Source organism: Vipera berus (genome assembly GCF_964194415.1).
Source record: "Vipera berus genome assembly, chromosome: 14".
Lineage (NCBI taxonomy): Eukaryota > Metazoa > Chordata > Lepidosauria > Squamata > Viperidae > Vipera > Vipera berus.
The window spans coordinates 13,099,586-13,125,644 of record NC_138217.1 but is presented as its reverse complement, the minus strand read 5'-3'; the positions used below and the strand labels follow the sequence as shown (position 1 = coordinate 13,125,644).

General features: G+C 45.4%; 1 protein-coding gene across 1 annotated transcript in view; it reads left to right on the top strand.

The window, feature by feature from the left end:
• Nucleotides 1-25,394, top strand: part of CLIP1 (CAP-Gly domain containing linker protein 1) — a 43,300-nt gene extending 17,906 nt beyond the window's left edge. Inside the window, exons 11-28 of the mRNA XM_081338652.1 lie at nt 2,025-2,129; nt 3,223-4,167; nt 5,187-5,303; nt 6,154-6,211; nt 6,388-6,471; nt 7,110-7,266; nt 7,847-8,012; nt 8,597-8,812; nt 9,980-12,265; nt 13,539-13,676; nt 14,440-14,546; nt 16,537-16,651; nt 17,863-17,915; nt 20,718-20,835; nt 21,161-21,302; nt 21,819-21,868; nt 22,886-23,010; nt 23,433-25,394. Coding sequence (XP_081194778.1) covers nt 2,025-2,129; nt 3,223-4,167; nt 5,187-5,303; nt 6,154-6,211; nt 6,388-6,471; nt 7,110-7,266; nt 7,847-8,012; nt 8,597-8,812; nt 9,980-12,265; nt 13,539-13,676; nt 14,440-14,546; nt 16,537-16,651; nt 17,863-17,915; nt 20,718-20,835; nt 21,161-21,302; nt 21,819-21,868; nt 22,886-23,010; nt 23,433-23,655 — 5,205 coding nt within the window. The 3' untranslated portion in view covers nt 23,656-25,394. The remainder of the gene's footprint in view (nt 1-2,024; nt 2,130-3,222; nt 4,168-5,186; nt 5,304-6,153; nt 6,212-6,387; nt 6,472-7,109; nt 7,267-7,846; nt 8,013-8,596; nt 8,813-9,979; nt 12,266-13,538; nt 13,677-14,439; nt 14,547-16,536; nt 16,652-17,862; nt 17,916-20,717; nt 20,836-21,160; nt 21,303-21,818; nt 21,869-22,885; nt 23,011-23,432) is intronic.
• The last annotated feature ends 665 nt before the right edge of the window (nt 25,395-26,059 follow it).

The window sequence follows — 26,059 nt, the reverse complement described above, 5'->3', positions numbered from 1 at the left end:
TCCCTTTTACAGAATGTTTAATAGTATATTCCTTGTGCTGTGCGTTGCACGTGTGCAGTGTGACTCCTAGGAAGAACTGAAGGACACGCTAGACCCCCGCCCTTTTCCTACGCACACAAAAATCAGCATCGTTTCCCAGAAGATCTCTGAAGGGTCCCGTCTGCCTTTCCCCCCTCCCCCCCGTGCAAAATCAAATCCTCAAGTTGGCACTTCTGTCTTGCCTTGTGGCCTTGTGCGTTCTGATTGCACAGCGAGGTATTGTGATTTTTGTTTTGCCCTTCTTAAATCAAGCTAGTGGCGTAGCTGAATGAAATTTGCATGTGACATATTCTTTTTTTTTTCTTTTTGTGAATGCTTTCTTTCTGCACCCAAATCTTTTCTAAGCGGGGTACGTACGCTGTTTTTTTTTCTATCCCCTCCCAACTGAAATCCTTTACTTTGGAATATTGATTTAATTGAGCATTTGCAAAAAGATCCACTTCTCTGAGCCCCCCTCCCATTTTAACCCAGTTGCCAACTCTTGGAAGAAACAAGGGTCTTGTGACATCTAAGACCCCTGCCAGGTCTGAAGAAGCCCATGTACAACAGCTCCATTAATTGGAGAAGGTCTGGTCAAGTAATATCTCCAGTTCTCCTGGATTACAATGTCTGTAATTTCTAAATCCACAGGCCATGCTGGCTGGAGGCCACCTAATCGCCTATCTTGATCTTCAGGGTTTGTTAGCAAAAAATGGGACATTGACCATTTTATAGGTTAGTTTCCCCTTATTCAATCCATCTAGTGTGTTCCTGCAGCAGGAGGATGAAAGGCCAATTAAATTTGAGACGCTACTAATGTTGCTCCCATCCTCTTCCCAGCCTGTTCAACAACAACCAGATGTTCTAGTGAGAAAAACTATGCTCAACGGTGGACCTGATTGGAGAAGGATATATTTTAAGGATCATCATCATGACCGGTAGTATAGAGGAGGGGGAATCCTCTGTGCCAGTTGACTTTGAGGACCCTTAGCAGTTTGGACTTGTAGCCTTGACTGACGTGACAAACTCAGTGGAGGAGTCTTGCACCACTTTTGAAGTCCTTGATGGACCCAGGAGAGTCTCTTCTCCATGATATTTGTCTGTAGACCTCTCAGATCGCCCGACGTCCTTTGGCAAATCTAGACCAAGTTTAAGCTGTTGACGTTGAGGAAGCTTTGCCCCAGCTTGTTGGGCTTCCTTTTAGTCATCCCTCTTGTGAAATCTTAACTTGTAAAAACATTGCCAAGAAACTTCTAGTAAAACTTTGGAGGGGAATCTGTTCAATTTAGTTGAGCTCTTTTCACCCAAGGAGGTGTGTGAAGGAGGCTGGGCTGAGGGAACCTGCTGGAGTCATCTGGTTCATGTTGGGGTCATCTAATCTAACGCCTGGTTCAACACTCGAGAGGTGTGTCACCCCCTCCAACCTCTGGCTTGCCAGCTTCTCCTTGAAGTCCTTCTGAGAGAGGGATTGATCACCCTCTTCACGATGAGCTCCGATCCTGGCAGGGTCTTCTCTCGAAATGCTCCCCTTACTCAGAAGCTCCTCTTCCCCTTCCCCTCAGAGTTCTCCTCCTCTTCCCGCCCCCAGGGAAACAAGTCCTCTTCCAGTGAGAGCCCACCAGGACCAGAAATCACGACTGACGCAGCATTAACTTCTTCTAATTTGTGCTGATAAACGTCACATTGATCAGTAACTTTGGCTGCATGGTTTTGTCGCTTTTTGTGTGTGCGTTGTGCTCCTTCATACATCCACCCCTTGGCGCTCAGCGTGTCAGCCCTGAGTTGCACTTGTGAGTCCGTCTTTTACCTGATTCACTTTTTGTTTTTTCATTTTTGTCGCCCTCTCTGTCGTCCTCTTCCTCCTCCTTCCACCCTCCCATCTTCTGCTGCTCACCACTGGTAGAAGACAGCCAGTGGCACCTCCTGCATGTCGCTTCTCTTTCTTCTCATGCTGGCATGTGATGGTGGCACTGTTGTGTTCTCTTCCTTTCCCTTTTTACTAACAGACGCAGACCAAACTGGAACATGCCCGCCTTAAGGAGCTTGAGCAGAGTCTTCTCTTTGAAAAGACCAAAGCTGACAAACTCCAGAGGGAGTTAGAAGACACTAGGGTAATGGACGTCGCTATGTTTCAATCAACGTGGCCGTGGGGTGTGCATGTCTGCGTGAAAGCGATTGAGAGTTTTCAGCGGGAAAGGTTTATGGCGTTGGAGCTAAGCGGCTGGTTGTATTTTGGAAAACTTGAGTGGTCTGTCATAGGCCACCGAGGGCCTCTCAGTTCAGCCCTGAACTACAAGTATTCTCCTCTATTGCTACCACTTGATTTTGTCTTCCCATGTCTCTAAAACATTCAGTCCTGTAAAGTCTTGCTAAGCTTAAAATCCCTTTTTCTGGACTAGCTTTCAGGCTGCTGTGAAGTCCCGGTAAGATAATTTCATAGAAAGGAGTAAGAAATAATACATAGAAAACAAGCCTAAGAGATGCCAGAACCTCAAGAGTAAGGTAACCAAGCTTGAGGAGCTGATGAACGTTCGGCTGTCCTTCATCTACACGGTGAGGACCATCTTAGCTTCCTGATTAAGCTTGAAGGTCTGGAACTCTTCAAAAAGAGAATGGGCCATCGTGTGTCTGTCATGATACAGGGTCTCCCGCTCAAGCAGCGGGTTGGACCAGAAGACCTCCAAGGTCCCTTCCAAATCTGTTATACTCTCTTCTGAAAGTCACGTGAAGAAAGCCTTGGTGGCTAATTGTTCACGGAACTGGTTTGGAGATGGGCTGAAATGTCATGGCTGTCAATTTTCTGCACTCATGGAACTAACATTTCCTTAGAGTTTCGCTTTTTAAGGAACCCTTCAAGGTGTTCTGCAAACTTCTGATAATGTGCAAGCTGCAGCTGTAAGCTTTTGATCCTAACAGCCCACGTATCGCTAATTTCTGATGATTGGGATCGAGATTTACTTCTAAGCACGCAAAACCAAAAAGCAAATACATTTTGTGTGAGTTGAAAGTTACTATTTTATAATCGTACGTGGGATTTCACTAAGGGCATCATTTAGAGAAAATAGAGAAATGTAGATTATCAGTACGTTCTTTTGAAGCACTGAAGACGCCATGTTAGTCCTCTGAAGTATTTAGAATATCTCAGTGCCCCTTTTAGTATGTCCTTTTATAATATTCTCCTTTTTAATGCTGTTCTTCCCGTAGGTCGCCACTGTGTCTGAAAAGTCTCGTATCATGGAACTGGAACGAGATCTAGTATTGCGGGAGAAGGAAGTCACTGACCTTCGGTCAAGACTGGAGTCTAGTAAAGTCACCAGCAATGTGGACACGTCTCTCTCGCTGCTACAGGAGATCAACGCTCTGCAAGAGAAGATGGCATCGATCAACAAGGAACATCAGGAGGAGGTGAAGTCAGTGCGGGAAAAATTTGGGGTCAGTGAAGAATCCTTCCAGAAGGAGATCAAGGCCTTGTTGTCCTCTAATGAAAAGATGGCGAAAGAAAACAACTCCTTGAAAGCCAAGCTGGACACAGCCCAGAAGGAGAATTTAGAGGTGATTGAACTGTGGAAATCTAAGCTGGAATCTGCGATGGCTTCTCATCGGCAAGCCATGGAAGAGCTGAAGACCTCTTTCAGCAAAGGAGCTGGGATTCAGGCAGCGGAGTTTGCAGAGCTCAAGGTGGAGATTGAGAAGATGAGAGAACAACATGAGAACGAGGCGTCTAACTTGAAGCTGAAGCAAGAAGGCGAGAGGTTGTGTCTCACGAAGGAGATCGAAGCCCTGAAGACCAAGCTGCTGGAGGTCACGGAGGAGAAGGAGAGAAGTTTGGAAGCGCTGAAGACCCAACTGGAAAGCGCAGAAGATCAGCACCTGGTGGAAATGGAGGACACGCTTAGCAAGTTGCACGAATCCGAAATAAAGGTAAAGGAGTTAGAAGGAATCCAGGAGAAGTGTGTGGAGCAAACCAAGGCCATTGATAGCTTTAAGACAAAGATCAAAGCTGCTGAAGCAAAGCTCATGAAACTTGATGGCCTTCAGATGGCCCTTTCTGAAGGTAAACTGGAATTGGAGAAACTCAGCGAGGAACACGAAGCTGCCAAAAAAAAGATACAGAGTTTAGAGAATGACAGAAATAATGAAAGTAGCCAGGTTTGTACCAACATCCATTTTGCGTTATTTTGCTTTAACGTTTGTCATTTTTTTCCTTCTTCATTCCATTGATTTCATTTTGTGTTGGCTTGAAGGAGTCTGTTGTTCACACATTTGAAAACTTACATCAAGCTTTCTGAACGAATTAATAGATCACAAATTCTGAACAAATTAATAGACTTCCTGTGATATTTACAGGGTGACAGAAGGAACTATTTAAAGCAGCATAATCAATTCCTTGATGGAATTGGCAACAAGCTGCAGAGATGTCTATCAAGTTGGAAGGGTTTTAATTGGAATTTAGCCAAATTTGTGGAATATAAAATGAGACTCTCTGCTCAGCTTCCAAATGGCCATTAATTATCTGTGGAGAGGTAAAAGATTTTGGTTGAAAGAGGTCTTAAATTTTAACTTCTATAGAAGACTGTTCAGGATGATACCTTGATTGTGGGATAATATTGAGCAGGGTTTTCCATCCTTCGCAACTTTTAAGACTTGTGGACTTCAAGTCCCAGAATTCCCCAGCCAGCTATGAATTCTGGGAGTTGAAGTCCACAAGTCTTAAAGTTGCCAAGTTTGGAGAGACTCCTGATACTGTGCGTAGTTCCAGACCAGAAATTCCAACCGAAGGCCTGTAAGGCAGAGTAAGCGTCAACCTTTCATCTTTGTCTTCTTCACTTTGAGGAGAAGACGATCAGTCTCTCAAGAAGCCTAGTCCTTCCTTCGAAAGCAAATTAGGGGTTTCAGAACTTAGAAATGGAGTCTAGAATGAAAAAATAATATATATATATTTGTAAGAGTTGCTATCTTCCTAAAGTTCTCCTGATGCTATTAGTGTCATGTCTGAATGCCATTTCAGTGCATTAACCGCCCCCTTTCCCCTTCATTTCCCGTTCATGAAAGTGTTTTGTTTTTGCCTGCATTTCAACTTGTCCTTCTCGCAGATGCCTTGGTTTGCTTCTCTTCTTTCCTTTGCGTAACTTTTCATTTTTACATCCACCCTTGGTCCACCTGGCTAGGCTGCGAGTCTAGTCAAAGAACTGCAAGCGAGAGAGAAAAAGCTGATTGATCTGGAGCATCACTTAGGCACAGTCAACCAACTTAAAGATTCTCTGGAGAAGGAGTTGGAGGACTTGGTGAGTAACCGCCGGGCTAAGGGGCCGATCCACTCCAGAGCTTTGCTTCAGGGCTTTGAGAGGGCCGTTGGCAGCTCTTCCAGAGGCATTTAGAGCTTCCAAGGTAAGACGGTCAAAAAAAGGCCACTTTTGCAGGGGTGGGATCAGAGCACACTGGGTCAATGCATCGTTGCATTGACTCAGTGTGATGCGTGACCCAGTCTGGGAAAGCATGCAGCCATCCAAAGTTCGAACAGGACCTTTTGCAGTGAGCAAGGTCAGGTACAAAGAATCAGGACCACACATGTGAGAACGTAAAGATTCCAGGCTGATTCCTCTCTTGACTCTACCCCCCAGCCTCTGCCTGTCCTTCTCCTATAGCAGGACATCATTTTTCCACTCAACAATTCCCTGATTACAGATAAGAGAAATTCAAGATATTGACTTTATGTAATAATAAAGGAAGTCCTAGATACAGGCAGTCCTCTGCTTATGACTGGTCTCTTAGCAACCATTCAAAGTTACAACCGAGATCACTAAAGTTCAGGTTCAGTCAGGTGGGTCACAGGACAGAATTTCTGGGTTCTATCACAGTCATAAGTTGAGGACTACCTGTACAAACAACATTTCTTTCCCCGGTCGCCTACAGGAAGCAGGTCTCAGAGATTTGCAGTTGTCAAATAATATTCTTAGGCTTGCTTTAATTCTAGAAGACTAGCCAAACGTTGCAAAGAATTCAAGGAGCATTTTTGGGGTCTGGCTTAAAGCTGCTTTGGGCTGTTGCATCTTAAAGCGTAGCGTTGCGACTCGCTGTTCAGTCTGGTTATGTTGCTCTATGCAGCCAAATGTGTTTCTCACTCTTCTCTTCTAGAAGGAAAAATTTACGAAGGGTGCTGATGAGGCAAAAAGCTTACAAAAGTCTATGCAAGGTAAGTTTCTCATGAACGCAACCTTCCTTTAATTTTTTTTTAAGATGGGGCAGGAGGAACAAGGAATGAAATCTTATTTTTTTAAAAATAATAAACAGCTTGCTCAATTTAAGAAAATCTCTCTTTGACAAGCTGAACCGAACTCTGACGTATCCCTGCATTTTGCTCCTTTTTAGAAACTCTTGAAAAACTGAACCAAAAAGATCTGCAGTTTGCAGGAATGTCAGGCGAACTCGATCAGCTAAGATCCCACTTCACGGGTAAGAAGAAGACGCAGACTTTCTTTTTCACTGCGGTCGAATTCAAAAATAACGCAGCTTCAACTTCTTCCTCGCCACATTTGCAGCCATCGTTACAAAAAAAAACATGCCAACCTAAAATCAAAAGTTTCGTATTTTTCACAGTTTTGAGCAAAAAGTCCAGAAGCACTTTCCAAGTACAAGTAGTCTTCAACTGACGGCCACAATTGAGCCTAACATTTCTGTCGCTAAGCGAGACAGTTGTTAAGTGAGTTTTGCCCCACTTTACGACCTTTTTCACCACACATCGGTTGTTAAGTTGGTAACAAGATTGCAAAGGGAATTATGGCTTCCCCGTTGACTCGGCTTGTCAGAAGGCCGCAAGAGGATCACGTGACACTGCAACCGTCCTAAGTACGAGTCCGTTGCCAAGCATCCGGCTTTTGATCACGTGCTGCAACTGTCTTTAAGTCATAAGTCACTTTTTTTCAGCACCATTGTAACTTAAGACAGAAACTAAACGAATGGCTGTAAGTCAAGAAAGAAAACTAGACATATTATTTATCTAGAACAGTCGCTTTTGCCCCCAATTTCTTGTGGGAAGAAGGGTGACTTCCCATCTTTGTAAGACTGCCTGCGTTTCTCGTCTCCTCCTGCAGCCATGGAGAAGATGCTGGCAGAAAGAGAATTGAGAGAGCAGCAGCTGTTGGAGGCCAAAGCCAAGCTGGAAAACGAGGTGGCGGAAATCATGAAGTCTTCAGGCGACAGCTCTTGCCAGCTGACCAAAATGAACGAGGCCCTGCGGCTCAAAGACAAGTAAATACACACACACACACACACACACACACACCATCTAAAGCAGCTTTTCCAGGCTTCAGCCCTCTTGCCCCTAGGTCTGGATAAATAACTTGGGGAGACCTTCCAAATTTTTAAAAAATTATGTATTTTTTGTTTGGAAAAAAAAGCTTGTCAGTTCTGTTTTTTTTTTATGGTCTCTAGCTCTTGAATGATACTCTGAGCATCGGTTTCTCAACCTTGGCCGCTCTGAAATGTGTGGACTTCAACTCCCAGAATTCCCCAGCCAGCAGTTCTGGAAGTTGAAGTCCAGACATGTTAGAATTCTGGGAGTTGAAATCCACAGATCTCCCTCGTGCTGGCTGGAGAATTTGGGGAGTTGAAGTCCACACCCCTTGGAATTCTGGGAGTTGAAGTCCACGCACCTTGGAATTCTGGGAGTTAAAGTCCACACATCTGGGAGTGGAATTCTGTACATCTTCCCCCAAACCTTGCCCATAAAATGCAGACCTTGGAAGAGCTTCGCCATCATCCAGACCTGCTTATTCTCACCCTCGGGGACCGTCATCACGAACCCTGGTCTTGCTCTTGTCAATTTTAGGCAAGTGGAAGAGCTGCAGGTCCAGCTTCGCCAAGCCAACACAGGCATGGCTCAGCTGCAGGAGAATTTGGTGCAGGCGGCCCGTCAGGCTGAAAAAAAGCAGGAAGAAATGTTTGCACGGCATCAGGAGGAGCAGCAAAAAATGCAGAACAAATTGGGCACCCTGGTAAGAACATGGGGGGGGGGAACAGAAATCTGGTGGGCTGTTGGGGGTGGGGGGAGGTTTCCCCGAAGAGTCAAAATTTAGGTAATTGAGAAGTCCTTGTAAGTTCAACCCCAACTGTCTTGCTTGCAGATGCAAAGCCGGGTAGAAGAGTCTTCCATGTATGACCATAGCAGAGCGCTTGTAAGCCATGATGGTTGCAAAGCAGGTCATTTTTTGGCTGACCTGATTTTACAACCTAAGAGAATGTCCCAAACGTGCTTTTGTTTTTTTTCCTCTCCAAAAGGCAACGGGACTTTCTTCATTTTTTTTTCCTTTGAAAACTTCACTTCTCATCCAAGAAGCTTCTGATGAACTGGATGAGAAGTGAAACTTTTTTAAAGGAAAAACAACAACAACAAGAAAATCCCATTGCCTTTTTGGGGGAAAAAACCACTTTCGGGACAACCACGAATCTGGATGGTTAGGAATCTCCAGCGACATCCCACCTTTGTGGATCTGCAACGCTGTGTGGATTGTAAAACAGGCAGGCTGCAGACTCCTGTCTTCAACCGGATGTTCCTCTGCCTGTTTTGTTTTGTTTGCAGGAGAAGCAAATTGCAGCTCACCAAGAGCAGCATAAACACCTGCAAGCTGCCAGTGAGAAATTGCGGTCGGAAATGGCTGCCCAGCATGAAGCAGCCCTGAAGGAATCCCAGCAGGAGCTTCAGAAGAAGGAGCAGCTGCTCGCAGAGACCCAGAAGACCAACAGCGAGTTAGAGAAACAGGCCAAGGAGCTGAAGAAGGAAGCTGAGCATGCAAAGGTGCACATCTGTCTTTGGCCATGCTAGCAGGGGAATTCTGGGAGTCGAGCTCTGCCCTTCTTAAAGTTGCTCAGGTTGAGAAACCCTCCTTGCTCTAGGCTTCCAAGCCCTTCCTGATTTTGCTGTTCTTTCAGTTTGCTAGCATTTTATAGCTTTTTTTTGGGGGGGATGCTTAAAAAACTCCTTATTCTGCTCAGAAACATAGCCTGTGCTACCGTAGAAATGCGGTTAGTTTAACGGTGTTTCTCACTGCTTAACCTCCGGCAGCAGTTGGTCGTGTTCCTTACTGGCTTTGAGCAGCTTCAGTTCTAACTGCTTTTTATTTTGCCTCTCCTCGAAAATTATTCCTGACATTCCCATTTCCCGTTATATCGTCACTGTGCTTTTAAGCTCTGTGTTCCGCAAGTCCTATACCTGAATACGTGGTGTATATAATGACACACAGATTAGTAGGAAGGTTCATATTCACGAGCGAGGTGAAAACTTGAAAAAGTAACCAATCCTCACATCTCAAAGAATGAGTGTGAGCTAAAACTTGGGACTAATATGCTGTTTCCTGTTTTGGAATTAGCGTGATCTGCAAGGCCTCCGTAGCAATCCTTTAATTTAGGATGAGGTACACAGGTAGTCCTCGACTTATGAGCCCAATCTTTCTGTCGCTAAGCGAGACATTTGTTAATTGAGTTCTGCCCCGTTTCACGTCCTTTCTTAAGCAAATCAACGCAGTTGTTTAGCGAGTAACACAGCTGTTGAGTGAATCTGGCTGAATCACTGACTTTGCTGGTCAGAAAGTCACAGAAGGGGATGACGTGATCCCGGGGACCCTGCAATCGTCACAGATGTGAGATAATGGCCAACCTGCTGAATTTTGATCACGTGACCAAAGGGGGGGTGTGCTACGACGGTTGTAAGTGTGAAAAAAGTCACGTTTTGCAGTGATGCTATGTAACTTTGAAAACGGTCACTAAATCATTGTAAAGCGAGGACCACCTGTATTTCATGCCAGTATTCCCTGCAACCCCTCCAGCGACTTGTATAGTCTCTGTGTGTCAGTATATAACCTTGCTTAGTCTTGTTTTGGGATAGTCGTGCTATTTATTAATCCACCCTCGTCTGCTCGACTTCATTCTCTTTGTGTTTTGTCTCCCTGTCCTTTTGTTCATGTAGTCTTTAACCTCTATGTTAGCCACAGCCAGCAAGGAGATTGAACTAATGTCAGAGGAGATGAGGGCCTTGATAGCAGAGAAGGAGGTCTTGGCACAGAAAGGCAATGCTTTAAAGTTAGAAAAAGGTTCCTTGTTATCCAAGCTGGTAGACTTGGAGTCCAAGATTGGGCTGTTGAAACAAGATCAGGAGAAACTCTGGACTGTGAACGAGGAGCTCAACCTGGAGAACAAAAAAACGGCCAAGGAGAAGCAAGAAGCTGAGAACAAAACCCAACAAGAGAAGGAGAAGAACGACGAGCTGATCTCCGAAAAGGGAAGGTTGCTCCTGGAGATTGAGGCTGCCCAAGACGACCTGCTTAAGATCGCGAGAGAGAACGACGCTCTACGTACATCGAAGGCGGCTCTCCTCGGCCAGGTGGAGGAGCTCCAAGCTCACAAGGAGGCCCTAGCCCAGGAATGTCAGAAGCACGCCAGCCAACGGGAAGAACTGGAGGATTGTCAGAGGAAGCTTTCGGAGGAGAATGCCGCTCTTCTCAAAGATAAGGATGACGTCATTCAGAAGCTGAAGAGCTCGTACGAAGACATGGCCAGAGACCAGAAAGAGCTGCTTCAGGAAGTGACCACCTTGGCTGCTGAGAGGGACTTGCTCTTGGGCAAGCATTTGGATCTGGAAAACAAGCACGTCGCTTTGAAGAGGGAACGGGATAGTCTCCTGCAGACCAGCCAGGACCTGCAGTCTGACAAGGAGACCCTCTTGAAAACTCAGGAGGAGAGACGCAAGAGCTTAGAGGAGGCTCTAGAAGGAAAACAAGAGCTTCAGTTGAAAAGCGAAGGCCTTCAGTCCAAACTGGAGTTATCAGATAAAGAGCTTAAAAAGGTCACCAAAGACAAGAGCCAACTGGAGGCCTCTCACGCTAGTCTTTCAAAACTCCTGGAAGAGATTAAGGCCAGTCGGGAATCGACAGACACCGAGCTGATTCAGCTCCTGCAGGAGAAGGAAGCCCTGGTTTGCTCCGAGAGAAGACTTGCAGCTGAAAGGGAGGAACTTTGGAACGAAAACAAGAACCTTTCAGAAAAGCTGGCCCAAACCACTGAAGAAGCTGCCCTGGTTGAGAAAATCTTGAATGAGAAGCTGAGCCAGATGAGCGCGGAGAAAGAGGTGGCATCTCAGAAGTCTTTGAAGCTCAAGAAGCAGAACGAGGGCCTCCTCAAGGAGAAGGCCTCCTTGGAAGCCAAATGCGCTGAGCTCCTGGCGGAGAAGCAGTCTGCCACCAAAGCTGTGTGTGAATTGAAGAAGAAGCATGAGTTGGACATTTCTGCCAAAAGGATGCTGGTCCAAGACAAGGCCAAGCTGCAGGGCAGTGCAGAAACCCTGAAGCGAGAGCTTGACCAGAAGATAGAAGAAAACCAAGATCTTGTCCGGTATAAAGCCGAACTATCCAAAATCTTAAAAGAGACCCAAAGTGCCAAAACAGTGTTGGAAAACGAATACTCCGCCTTGCTTCACGCTAAGCAACTACTAGCTGCTTCCTTTAAGAGCAGCTCTTCGGAGAAGGAGCTACTGAGCAAAGAGAAGGTCCAGTTGCAGGAAGAGTGCCATAAGCTGAGCAAAGAGCTCAACACCGTCTACAATAACCTGAGGATAGAGCACGAAGGCCGTACGCTGGAGAAGGAGTCCTTTCTGGTAGAGAACACCCAGCTCCATAACGCCATTAGTCACTTAGAGACAGAGAAGGAAGAGCTGACGCTAAAGAATAAGGAGTTGTTGGCAGAAAGGGACCAGCTGAAACAGGAGAAGTTGAAGAGCGAGTCCAGGCTGGAAGAAATTATGAAGGAGAAAGAGGTCCTCAGCGCCGAGACGGACCAGCTGGCCTCCAGCATTGAGAAGCTGAAGAAGGAGTTTGCAGCTCTGACCACATCCAAAGCGGAGCTGCAGGAACTTCACAGCAGCGTCTCCAAGATCCTGGAAGACCTCCGCTCCAGCCACCAAACCAGCGAACTGGAACGGGCTAAGCTGCTTCAAGAGAATGAGACGTTGCTTCTGGAGCAGAAGCATCTCATCGCCATCAAGGAAGAGATCTTGAAGGAGAAGGAGAAGTTCTCCAAGGACTACTACAAACTGCACGAGGAGATCACCCTCCTAGCCCAGGCCAACAGTGAGATGTCCGCCAGCCTTTTGGCGGCTCAGAACAAAAGCCAGGGCCTTCAGAAAGAGCGAGATGAACTTGTCTTGAAACTGGAGGGCATTGAGAGTCTGCAAGCCCAGGCGGTAATGCAAAGATTCGAGGTATCGAAACTGCTAAATCAGTCCAGTTACATGGTTACTAACACCAATCACTAATGGTTCCTGTGTCTGCACTTAATTTTGCACGATCGAGCACCCTTGGAACACCCTTGTTAATTCTCTTACGGATGATAGCAAATTAAGTTGATTTGTACTGTGGGGTGAGGAACGCCTCTCTCCAGCCGTTGCAATGAGGTGATGGAGGAGTGGAAGAGAGTTCTTTTGGGGTCTCACCATGGCTGAATATTCAAATCGGCTTTTCAAATTGTGAATAAAAAGGCACGTAGGTGTGAATTGGACACTGACCCGTGATTGGAAGTGGTCTTATTTTCAATTGGTGTCTATCCCTTGTCTAACTGGAGCAGAAAGACAAGGAGACAATTTCTAAGCAGAATTGTTTCCAAAATGAAAGTTGCAAAGCCTGTTGCCTTTTTATTCACAATAGGGCTTCACCACCAACAGAGCACAAATCAGGAGGCTGAACCAATCCTGTCTCCATTTCGTAGAACCTCTAAAGGTTTATTTCAGCCGCTATTCTATCTTAACTAGCCTGATCTTAAAGCTCAGAAGGCTTTATTGAATCGTTTCGATTATCTCTTCTTGTCCCCCAAATTTTTCAGTAATAATCTTTTAAAAAAGAATAGAAATTGGTGGTGGTGAAGCTCTCTCCTGAATTATTAAGAGTAACTTTTAAAAAAAAAATAATTCACAAAGATAATTGAATTGGGGCCCACAATTTTACTTGAATAATACTAGCATGGGATTCTAATTTAATTTCTGCATGGAACACTAGATGTAATTGCGCTTCTGGCACGGAAACGTTGGAAGCAGAGAGATTGGTTTCACACACCAGTAGCAGCTGGATTTTAGCATCATGATTTGCTGCTTACTTGAGAGAAATACTATTGACTAGAGCAGCGTTTTCCCCAACCTTGGGAACTTTAAGAAGGGTGGACTTCAACTCCCAGAATTCTCCAGCCAGCTATGAATTCTGGGAGTTGAAGTCCACCCTTCTTCAAAGTTACCAAAGTTGAAAAACGCTGTGTTATAGGCAGGCAATCAGAGGCAGGCAGAGTGTAAACCTGCAGAGAGCTTGGATTACAGCTCCCATAATCCTTAGCCGCCATCAAAGTGGCTCAGTTTATGGAAAAGAAAGCTCTGTAGGACACCAAGGTGTCCTCTGATGGTAAGCCCGCCACCATCTTTTGCCCAGGACTTGACCTGGCTTGTTTTGTTTTGTTTTTTAAAAAAGGCTTCTTTTTAAAAAATCTTTTAGACTGCAAAAACAGCAGAAGATGCTTTGCAGATAGTGGAACAAGTGACCAAAGAGAAAGACATCCTTCATAAAGAGAAGATGGAAATATTGGCCTCCTTCGAAGATTCCAAGCAGGTCAATCAGAAGTTGAAAAAAGAGGTAAATAAAAATTAAATCTCTGCTTTTTCATCCTTCCTTTCACTTCGGGAGGAGTCAACGTCGTGATTCCAGATTGAACATCCCAAATGCATGAGAGGTTCCCACTTTAGATCCCAAGTCCAATCCCCAGAATCTCCAATGAAGAGAAAGACTCGGATAATAACAAAGGATGGAGAAGACCTTTTTCCACTTGGTGTAGATGCACTGCACAGCCAGTGGCTACCATTAGCAGGGAGATCCTTGCAGATGTCAGAAAAAGGATCTCCTGTTTCTCCCCTTGGTGGAGAATCCCAGTGGAAGAAGATCTTGTATTTATCAAATCCACTACGTGGCTTCCAGACAGATGGCTAAATCCATCCCCACCTTCCACCCCGTTCTAATTCTTCCAGAGATTATCTGTTATGAAATAAAATATCTCTCTCCCCCCACCCCCAACTGCTTATGGAGAGAGGAGACTGAGAGGCTGATGACAAGACCTTGCTGGGAAAAATGAAAACGTGGGGGCTCCAAACCTCGCTTTGGACTTTGCAGGCCCCCTAAAGAGATAATATATATATTTTTCCCCGAATTAGCTTGTTCCACACTAAATAGGCTGTCCTAGATCCTCAGGCGGAGGCCCTGGCCCACATCTGACACAGCTGCTTTAGCAGAAATGAAAAAAGGGTCAAGACAAGACTCGGTCAGCGTTCTTCACTCCTGGGATCACTTGGAATTAATTTCATCCCCCTCCCCTTTTTTTTTAATTTCCCTTTCCCCTCTCAAGCTGGACACTCTTAAAGAAAGCCAGCGAAAGAATCGAGAGGAGCTGACTAAGTCTCAGGAACGTCTGAACACCGAGAGCCAAAACCTGGAAGAACTTCGAAAAGAACTGTGAGTTTTTGTTCTACTTTGTGGGAGACTTTCATGGGGGGGAGGCGTGTGTGTGTGGGGGGGGGGAATGTTTATTCGTGGAATGGGAAGGAGAGGAAATGCGGAGAAAAAAATCAACATTCCTAAAGCTCTGCGTAGAACAAAAATAGCCAGAATTTGCAGCTGCTTCTGGGTGTAAGAGACAAAACGGGGCTGCATGTTAAGCAGAGATTGCTATTTCGGTCTCAACTGGCTGAAGAGGGCACATTTTCCCCCCAGTATTCCTTTGTTTTCCCCTTGTGTATTATCTCCATCAGGAACAAAATGTCAAGGAAATGCCAAACATGTTTTTTTTCATTACTGTTAATGGCAGATTTTATGCAAGAAGTCCACCGGCACGGGACTTTCCAAATTCTGTTTCATAAACCACGTTCATGGTGCATTTTTGTTATTTTACGGGTCAAATCAAAAGTGTTCATCGCAAGTCCTAGGTAGGAGAAATGGGCTGTTTGAGGCTTATTCTAAGATTATTATGGGTGTTTTATCTCTTGACTCGTAGAAGCGGAAAAGTCACATTTTTGTAGATTGTTATGAGATTTAATGTACAAAACTGCAGTAGTAGAAGCAGTCCTTGACTTAACGACCAGAACTTCTGTTGTTAACCGAGACAGTTACACAAGTTGCACCCAAGGTTACAACTTTTTTTTGCCGTGGTTGTTAAGTGCATCACTCCAGCTGTTAGGCGAATTACAGCGTTGTTCAGCAAACCTCTTTTCCCACTGACTTCACTCATTGGAAGCCGCCAAATGGGGATCACGTGATCACAATACGTGCCAGGTGCCAGGCTCCCGAATTTTCATGACGTGACCCTGGACCCACCGCAACGGTCGTAAGGGTGACATTTGGTCAGAAGTAACTTTTTCAGTACTGTTGCACTGAAAGCTGCCACGGTGCTGAAAAAGACTAGAATTACAGCCTACGCAGTGCCTTTTTCTTAATGAACTAAGCTGTGGCTCTCTCTTTATGCTTTACACTATACAAAATACAGTTTTAGTCTCAGTTGTGTGTGGGCAGCCTGTACACACACAAAAAATCCCTTTTTTCTACCAACATACGCTGCGCTGCTTGAAAAGCCTGACCTTCTAAAGCCTCTTCTAAAAATAGATAGCTTGACGGATGCGCGCATGCAACTCCTGCACACAGCAGCCAGGAAAGCAGATGGTAATCCCGCCTGGACTTCTTTTATTAGGTTTTAGCGCAGGCTTTTCAAATCAAACTGTTCCCGCACGCTCGCGCCGGCCAATCTGGAGAGGAAGAAATCTAATTTTGCAGCGGATTAATTCACTTACAGGAATGTAGGACACCGAGATGCACCCGGAAGGATCCGGGCAGACGTTTGTCTCGAAAAATATCCAAGCTTTCCCGCCTTGCATATCAGGCGGGAGACGCTCAGGGGACCCCAGGTCCTATTCACACAATTTTTGTACAAGTCAGGGACTTTTGTCTTCCACAAGAGGAACGCGCTCTCCAAAGCGGGGGTGGGGGGGGGGTTTCCACCGGGCTCAGCCAGGGCTCTGCGGTTGCGTCCATGAGCCTGCGTGAACGGGATGCTTAGTGAATGGAGCTTTTATGAACCAGCCCCCCGGCTGCTTGGCAGAATTGATGGCTGCCAGCCAAGGCACCGGCAGATGGTCTTCGAATCCAGAAGCCACCAAAGGCAGCTTCCTATCCATCCGGTAACGGAGACTTGCACGAGCGTTTAGGATTTCCTGGGATGGCTGCTTCGTGCTCTGTTTCCAAGGGGGCGACGCAAAGAACGAGCAAGCCCTGACCCTTTGGGGATCGATACTAGACCGAGGAGAGGGTGGGTGGGTGGGCTGTTTCTCTTATCAGCCGTCTCGTCAAACCGTGACAAACCATGACGCGCTTTGCAAGCCGGTCTCTCTTCCCCCGTTCCTTTCCATCCTCCTTGTTCCTATGGCAACCCTGCTGCCTCCCCCCTCTCTTCCAGAGAAGTGCTCAAACTGGCAGAAGAGGAGAAGTCCCACCAGCTCGCCGTCTTCCAGGAAGAGAACCTGAAACTTGCTAAAGAGCTGGGCAAAGGAGATCTGGCCAGTCACCAGAAGGTTGGCAGAGGTTTCGGCCTTGGGTTTTCTTGGCTGGGCGGGGAAAGCGGGGGCAGAGAGTCTAAAGGGGTCCCTGAGATGCTGGGCACGAGGATGTGGGAGAGAGGAAGAGGAGGGCTGCCAAAGGGCTTTGGAGAAGGGGCCTTCTTCTGCGGTGACATTTCCAGGGGAGAAGTTGCGTTGTTAGGAGTTCATTTTGGCTGTGCAAAGCAAGCCCTTTGTTTTGAGAGACTCGGATACCACCTCGGCCCAAAACTGGGAGGGGGCCTGCCTACACCCCTTAAATATTTGAGGATGAATTCCCACCATAAATAGATTTTCGGTGGAGTTATTATTTTTTTCCTTTTCTGGCGCATCTTTGCAAACCAAGCTCATTTTCTGGGGCGCACCCAGAATCACTTTTAATTTGCACCGGAAGGAAATGGCTTTTTAGGAAGATTACGTTGAAAAAGTGGAGAGAGAAAAAAATCCCTGCAGCTGTGCTGGGAGTCTTGCTTTGGGGACAATGAATGAGTGTTTGATCAACCTTGGCGCCTCAAAGATGTGTGGACTTCAACTCCCAGAATTCCCCAGCCAGCAGTTTAACTGGAACTTAATATGTGGTCCTGATTCTTTGTGCCTGACAAGAGGGTTATTTTAGATTCTGCCCCATTCTTGGTCTAGTATGATAGAGGTTTCAGATCTTTAAATTATTTCATTATCTTTTATTTTGGTGTTTTTACATGAGCAATAGATGTCTTATGGGGCTGAAGGTTTGAAGATGCCCCCTGCAAGAAGAGGGTGGAAGAAATAAGATTTAAAAAGGATCTTTTTAAAGCTAGTTTCTCATAATAAAAAAGTGTACGACAACTACGGAGTAAGGCAGTATTCTATTCCTCCGTTTGTGTGTTGTGTTGTTACTGCTGCGGTTGAGTTTAGTCAGGGCCACCCTGTTTTGTTTCATGCTTTTAACTCTATTTTTGGATATTTTAACCTGCTGGAGTCTTGTGGAGTGGGCGGCTTAATAGTGAATGAAATTGTAAGAAGGAAATGCTGGTTGCACAACAAGGTTGCCAAAAGCCTTAGAAGTGGCTAAATAAAATCCTTTCCCCCCCCCCCCAAAAAAAAAGATATGGAATAGATTCAAGAGCCCAAGAAGTCTGAAAAGGAGGCCTTAATGAGCAGAGTAAAAATCTGCTTTTTCTCCCTTCCTTCCTCTTTTGGTCTTCCAGCTGGAAGAAGAGAGATCAGTCCTCAATAACCAGCTCTTGGAGATGAAAAAGAGGTAAGTTTATTTGCACAGCTCTGGGGCATCTAAGCAGTTAGAAAGGGGGGAAAAAAGAGAGAACATAAATCTCAAATAGGATTCTTTGATCCCCGCTACTATTCCGCGCTTAAAGTAATCTTAGTATTGCACCTTGGCTGCTCAAAACATCTTCGGCAGCTGGACTATTACATTAAAAATACATCAAAGCAGCTGAGCCCTACCCATCCCTAAAATCTGGATGGAAACATGAATTTCTGGAAACTCATTCCCTCATCCTCAGTACTTAGTGGTTCTCTTCACTTCTCTGCATTTCAATCCCCACTTAATTCTGAGCCATTTTTAGCATTCCTGGTGTGTGTGTGTGGAGGGGGGGAGATTTCCATGGAGACGTGTCAAATCCTCAAAGCCCTCTCTGTCCACTTCTAAATTCTTCATGGAGAGTTTCTCTTTTCCCCCCAGCGAAAAAAAAAAAACAAAATCATTGCTAAAATTAGAAGCCTGAAAATAACCCCCCCAAGGACATTGTCATTCAGGAAGACCCACTTCCCTCAGGAAAGGTCCCCCCAATTATTGGGGGGTCCTTATTGCTGTCTGAAAGCAGGAGACTGTGAGTTCCAGTTCTTTCTTAGACAGGGTGCCGACTGGGTGCCCTTGGGCCTGTCCCTCCCCCTCAACCGTAGGAAGGGGAAGGGTTAGGGGCAGCCCGCTTCTGCTAAAACTTTGCCAGGAAAATTGCAGGGATTAGTCAACTCAGCTCAAAATCAGCTGAAAGCACCAAATGTATATTTGCGGTACCAAATACAGGGAGTCCTCGGGTTATGACGGTTTGTTTAGTGACCGTTCAAAGCTACGACGGCACTGGAAAAACGGGTCACGTGATCGCTTGGCCAGCCGAGGACTCACCTGTATTTTATTCTTTCAAACTTCTTTAATCGCCCACGGTTTTTATGTGTAGGCTAGGAGGGAATTGTTGACTGAAGTTGTTGCGCCTCAAATGTCGGCCTCTGAGGACCTTCTCAGGGGTCTTCTCCTCTAGGGTCTCCTGCCCGTGCAGGGGGTTGGACTAGATGACCTCCAAGGTCCCTTCCAACTCCGTCATTCTATGATTCTAAGCTCTTGATCTGGGCTTGGCAGGCAACAGGCAACCTTTGCAAGCAGAGGGAGGGGTGTCACACTGCCCCCTCTTCCCCATCACCCTCCCTACCATAAGGGGACACACACACACACACACACACACACACGCTTTTTCTCAGCCCCTGGGTCAGTGCTTTGGAAGGTGGAGGTAAGAAGCTGACGGGGGATTTGGCGTTATTTCGGCTCCTTAGACTCGTAGCGGATTTGCTGACTGTCTGACTTGGCTCTGCGCTTTTTTCTGAATCTCTCTCTTCCCTTCCTGCCTCTCTGCTTCCTTGCTATATCTGTGTGTCTTTCATGGTAAGACTAAAGAAAGTCTATCCGCGTTACAATAAATAACTTTTTTTTCCCCCTCCAATGAAATCGTTGTACATATTTTTTTGGCTGCCTTTCGTTACCTCCGTGTCTTGCTTTTTTTTTTTTTTGGTTTCTGGTTTTGAATTTTTATTTTTATTTTTTGAGTTTTGGTTTTGTAAAATACTCGGCAGTGTTAAATTTGTATATATATAATCTATTTTAACAACAACAAGCAGAATCGACCTTAGGTGCAAATTTAGTTCTTCCTTTACTGTATCTCGCATTTCTCTGCCATGTTTCTAACATGTGGTTCTTGTTATCTTGCATTTTTAAAGCTTGCCCAGTATTACTTTAAGGTACTTGCTTCGTTATTGCAATTTCTTTTATTTCCTTTTTGTGGCAAGGGAAAAATCTGGGTGGTGTTTTCTAGGAGGAGATTTTTGGCATTAACTCTTGAGATTGTGCCCAGAGTTACCAAACTAATAATCTACAGAAATGAAGCACACACCAAGTCCTTTTGGTGGAGTGAAATTTACTCCTTGTCAGAGACCTACTCCAGAGATTCTCCTGCTGGGCTGAGCCCTGGCTGTCCTTCAGTTAATACAAAACTTGACGTAACTCTCTAAAATTAATATGGGTCCTTCTTTCCCAAAGTGATACAAAGCTCTTTTTAAGTGGCTCTTTCACCCACTTCCCTTCTCCCTCCTCCAATCCACAAGCCCCTCTCCCTTACAGCACTGATGATGTTACCCAGCTGGGTCACGAGACGTCTGCGGGAAAGCAACCCGGCTCACAGAGCACCCAGGACTCCACAGTTCAATCCTGAGCAACAGAGATTTTCTTCTATTAGAGTTACATTTTTTAAAAAATATATATAATTTTAAACCTCAGCTAAGGCTCCAGAATGGCCCCCAAAATGGAAGTTTTAAATTAACAGAATTTAGGGAGGACCAGCCGATAATTCCAGCACAATCCCTGCTTTGCATGACAACTGTGTGGGTGTTTGAGCTTTGCATGCATTTTTGTGGCTTGTTCAGAACCGTTCTGAGAAATGACCAATGGAGGCTAAACCCTCTTTTCCTCCCTTTTCAATTTCTTCATCTCCCAACCCTATTAACTTCTTTCTTTAAAAAAAAAAGAAAAAAAACTGAAATGGATACGGTGATATGCAGATTCTGGCATGAATCTCCCTAGGTAAAACTTCTCACTTTGTCTCCCTGTCGTAAGATTCCCCCATCATTAATGCCAACTGTAAAACTTGGCTCAACTAAATAAAAGGACATTTAAATTTCCAGAAAGCCCCATTGCTGCTAATCCTTTTTTTTAGATGTGATTTTTAAAGAAGATTAATGCAACAACTCTTCTGAAATTGTTTGACCTCTCTTTTAGAGAAGCCAAGTTAATAAAAGAGAATGATGAAGAGAGAGCTTCATTGCAGAAATCCATCAGTGTCACTAGTGCCTTGATTACAGAGAGAGACGAAGAGCTGGAGAAACTCAGAAACGAGGTACAAACATCGAAATATGTGAACTGTCGCAGCCTCTCATATCTGGGTAGCCCTCAAAACACTATTCTCCCTTCTTCCTTCTTCTGTCCCTCCCTCCCTCTCTCCCTCTTTCCTTCCTTCCTTCCACTCTCCCTTCCTCTCTTCCTTCCTTCCTCTCTTCCTCCCTCCCTCGCCCCCCTCCTTCCTTAGGGTTCACTTAGCAACAGAAATTTTGGGGTCAATTGTGGTTGTAAGTCAAGGACTATCTGTTTACCCTTCATTTCTTTCCTTCCATGATGTTATTAAATTCACCTTGCGTGTCCCTTTTCTGTTTGGACTTTTGCAGGTCTCCGTGCTCCGCGGAGAGAACGCCACGGCCAGGAATTTGCACTCGGTCGTTCAATCTCTGGAGTCCGATAAGGTTAAACTTGAGATCAAAGTAAAGAATCTGGAGCAGAAGCTCAAAGAGAGCCAAAAAAGCTCTTCAGGTAAGGCCAGCTCTGAAATGCAGGTTACCTGCAGGATCCCCTCAGGTAGGCCAGTTTCATGGGGATTTTCCCAAGTGGACAGAGGCAACGTCTCCAGGTGTGAACTTCCAATCCCAGAATTCAAGTAGGGGGCATTTGGGAAAAGTCCAACCAATCGGTGTTTCTCAACCTGACCACTTGAAGAGGGGTGGACTTCAACTCCCAGAATTCCCCAGCCCGCTGTGCTGTGTCCCTTGGCTTAAAGCGTTGGTTAAAACAACCCACTGAGTTCCAGCAGCCATAGACCGGGGGGGGGGGGGGGGGAGTTCTGGGAGCTGGAAGTCCACAGGTCTTTAGCTAGCCACGGTTGAAAAAGCAGTCTGATTTTATCCAAACATGGAGAAGTGGATCCAGATGTGGCCTCCTGAGACCAAGTCAGCTAAGCGCTCCCGAAGAGCCCAGGACCCCACCAGAATTCCAGTCTTGGATGAAGGTCATGTGACTTTCTAACTTGTTTTTTCTTCCATCTTGTCCAAGATGTTTCATCTGGTGGTGACCTCCAAAAGGAAGAAGTCCAAGAGAGCCAGGTAGGCTTCCCTCCTCTTGGCCGTATCATTCCATCGTTGGAAAAACCTTGTCCAAAGACTGTATTCCCCCCTGCCCCAGAGGGATTTTGCTTGCGGTTGTGTTTGTCATGTCCTTAACATGCTAACATGTGGTTTCTTTGTTTTTTTCCCCCTTCCTTCCTTCCTTCCTTCCTTCCCCCTTCGCTTTCCTTTTCACCCCTTGCGTTGCTCTGCGGCTGGGGATATTCTTCTGGCATCAGCAAATGGTTGGTTTCAGCTTTCTCTGCTTTGTTTTAAAAAAAATAATAAAGTTTTCTCAGTTATAATAACCTTGGGGTCCTTCTGCCAGGTAGCTGCTGTTCTCCTCCTCTCAGCCTCCGAGAGAGGGAGCCCTTGTTCTTTTGGGTGACCAAATGGAGGAGAGGAGAGACCGCATTATCCCCTGGGGTTTGGGGGCCTGCTGGGAGCGTCCCTTGGTCTCTTTCCTCCCTGCTGTCTTCGACCCCTTCCGAGGAGATGGAGCTATTGAGCTACTGGGGGTGTCACATTGCACAAATCAAGATAATAAGATGGGTTCCCTATTTTTTTTGTACAGTGTTTCTGTCTCCAAGACAAGGCTACAGGCAGTCATTGACTTACAACTGGAACTGATCCTCTAACTTGTTCAGGTTGTTAGGTGTCCACGCTTGATGTTATGACCTTATTTGCACCGTCATTAAGCAAACACCTACCGTAAAGAATGCAGGACACCACAAACGGCCCTAAATGTGAACTCGTTGCCAAGTACCCCCAAAAAAACGATCAGGAGACTTTGAGGGAAGTCAGAGTTTCAAACTTGGGAGGTCAGTCGTAACTTCCAACAGTCACTAAGCAACCAGTTGTAAATCGAGGACTGTCTATAAGGCATTAAGGAGCTTTTAGTTTCAAGCAGTGAAGTTGAACTGAGCGCAGCCATCACAGGGGTTAGAGGTCATGTTGTCGATCCAGTTTGCCTCATGTGCTGAGACTCACTTCTCGTTCTTATCCTGAACCCTTCAGATTGACTTCCTAAATTCGGTCATTGTGGATCTTCAAGATAAAAATGCCGAACTGAAATCAAAACTGGAAAAGATGTCCGAGGCAGCTCTCAACGGCGACGAGGAAGAAGTTATAAACTATGACAGGTTGGTGGTTGGAAAAATGGGGGATTTGGGTGCCTGTTTTGCTTGGAGTGGCTTATGGTGGACCCGGCTGGTTGACACAGAGCTGTGTTCCTCAGCCTGGGAGTTGAAGTCCACATCTCTTTAAATGGTCAAGGTTGAGAAACGTTGGCTTCAAGCATTGGATAAACCAATCCACTGAGCTCCGGGCAACATAGAGTCTCCTCTCTAGAGAGGCCAGACCATGGGGAATTCTGGGAGTTGAAGTCCAGACCTCTTAAAGTAGCCAAGATTGAGGAACATTGGCCTGGAGAAATGAAAAACCAACAGCCAACTTCTTGCGGACTCCTGTTTCTCAGCAAAGTTCCTCAAGGAATCCCCATGAAGTCTACCAACATGACAGATGGGAGGCCATCAGCTTTTCTAAACTATTTGTGTCTTGACAGCGAGGAAGACAACCAAGTCAAGAGGAAACCTCGTCTTTTCTGCGATATTTGCGATTGTTTCGACCTCCACGAGACCGAAGATTGTCCTACGCAGGCCCAGGCGCCCGAGGAACCTCTCCACTCCACGTACCATGGCAGTCGGAAAGAGGAACGCCCGTACTGCGACATTTGTGAGATGTTTGGCCACTGGACCTCCAACTGCAACGATGACGAGACCTTCTGACACAGGACAGGGTTGGAGAAGATGAACGTTGGTTCAGGTGCTAGTTGGACCTTGTCCTCCCCCCACCAGCCTTCAAGGGTGGGGCCCGCAGGAGAGAAGAGAGAGGGGATCGGCACTTTTTCCTCCCAGAATTCCTTGCAGCAGCCACCCAGCTTAGAAAGACGTAGTGTATCTCGTCTTCCACAAGAAAGATAGTTTATTCTGCCCTTCTTAAGATGAAATTAAAATAAAGAATTTAACAGGGGCTGCCAATTTTCATTTAGAAATTTCATTTCCTGGGTTTGCATCAAGAAACTTCCCTCCGGTCGCCTAGCTTACTTTGGGGGGGAGGGGTGGGGGAGGAAATAAGAGGAGGTGGGGTGTCAAACCAACAAGCACTAGTTCTATTTTAGCTAATTTAAAGCTCTTTGAAATTATGCTGTTAATTTTCCTATTTGCACTAAGCTCCTCCAAGCTGCGGTTGTACGTTTTTTAGTGTTTGTAATGTTCTGACACTGGAATGGGTTTAAGAGGCGAGCTCTTAATTTTTTCCCCAACGTTGTTTGGTTCCCTTCCCCCCCCTCCCCTTGGCTTTGTGACCTCTCGTTCAACCGACACGCGTGAGCAAGCCTTCGTGCGTGTGCTACTGGTGCAAGACCTTGAAGTAGTGCCTTCCTTTCCGTGAGATTTCTTTAATGCTGTGAGATTTTTGTCATGGCAAAAATACCACAAAAAGGTCAGCCACTGAGGGGAATTTTTTATTTTCCCTAACAAAACCTCTCCAGCTGTGCATTTGGGAAACCTCTCCCTGTTTTTTCAGCTTCTGTAGAGTTGTACATAAGTACATATATAAATATATTTAAGAAAAACAAAGATTTATATTTTGGAAAACAATCTGATTGTCTTTAGTGCTTGTTATTCTGAATTCAGAGGGCTTTTGTGCATCGTAACTTTATTTAATGACTTTAAATAGCCTCAAACGTGGGAGATTTTTTTTTTCTGACTGGGGTGGCATTTTGGGGGAATAAGGGGGCTAGTTTGCATGTACCAAAAAAAGGACAAAAAAAATATTCCAGCTACAGTTTGTATGCTCTTAACAGATTTTTATCAAAAAGTCTGTCCTGAAATCAATACCTTTTTTAAAAGCCAATTAATATGTATTTTATTTATTTTCCCCTGGGTTGGAATTTTGTTCCAGATGAATGTAAAATGGAAAACTCAATGTTGAAATAACGTGAAGTTTCTAAGAAGCCGATACCTTACAAGAACATTTTAGGAAGTATAAAACTGAGAAAATTTCTGAGTGAAACTGTGTCATGCTAACTTAACGCACGTGGCGTTCCTGTGGAGTTAATCTGTCACGGAGTAAATGCCATGTACTCTTAAGAGAGACAAAGATGACGCCACGCTGGTTTTGCTCTATTTTGAATGTCACAAAAAGAAATGTAAAGAAAAACACACTATCAGCCTTGCTCGCTTTCTCCACACATGATGGAAGACTTTAACTCTTCTATAACTCTGTTTGGGTTCATGTGTTTCTTTTTACACGCACACACATATAGACAGGCACATCTCTGTGCTAGTGGCTAATTATTCCCAATTACAATCAGTATTTGGCCTATGAGGTGTTTTTTTTAAAATCAATGTAACTGAACTTTGGAGTAAAGAATGTATTATAGGGATAGTCATTAAAAAAGCAGGGAAATCAGTATTAAACTAAACCAATTGTACTGTATCTTTAATAAAGGGATTATTCTCTACTCATCAGCCTGGCCTCCTCCTTTTCACAACTGTTATACGAGTGGAGCTTTAGTATCCTGTGTAGCAGATGCTGTCCAAGCAACAGTGCTGGCTTATGTTGGCCAGCCTGATGATTTGCCGGAATGAGTTATTTAAGGGCACATCAACTTTGAAAGTGTTCAGCTTTTAAATTTACTTCTTTATTTAGCATATGGTATCTACAGAGGTCATGCAATCACTGATATGTTGTTAGTTGCGACATCGTGTCTGACCCATCGCGACCCTATGGACAACGTTCCTCCAGGCCTTCCTGTCCTCTACCATCTTCTGGAGTCCATCTAGGCTCACGCCTACTGCTTCAGTGACTCCATCCAGCCACCTCATTCTCTGTCGTCCCCTTCTTCTATTGCCCTCAACCTTTCCCAGCATTAGGCTCTTCTCCAGTGAGTCCTTCCTTCTCATTAGGTGGCCAAAGTATTTGAGTTTTGGCTTCAAGATCTGGCCTTCTAAAGAGCAGTCAGGGTTGATTTCCTCTAGGACTGACTGGTTTGATCACCTTGCAGTCCAAGGGACTCGCAGGAGTCTCCTCCAGCACCATAGTTCAAAGGCCTCAATTCTTTGGTGCTCAGCCTTTCTTATGGTCCAACTTTCACAGCCATACATTGCAACTCGGAAGACTATAGCC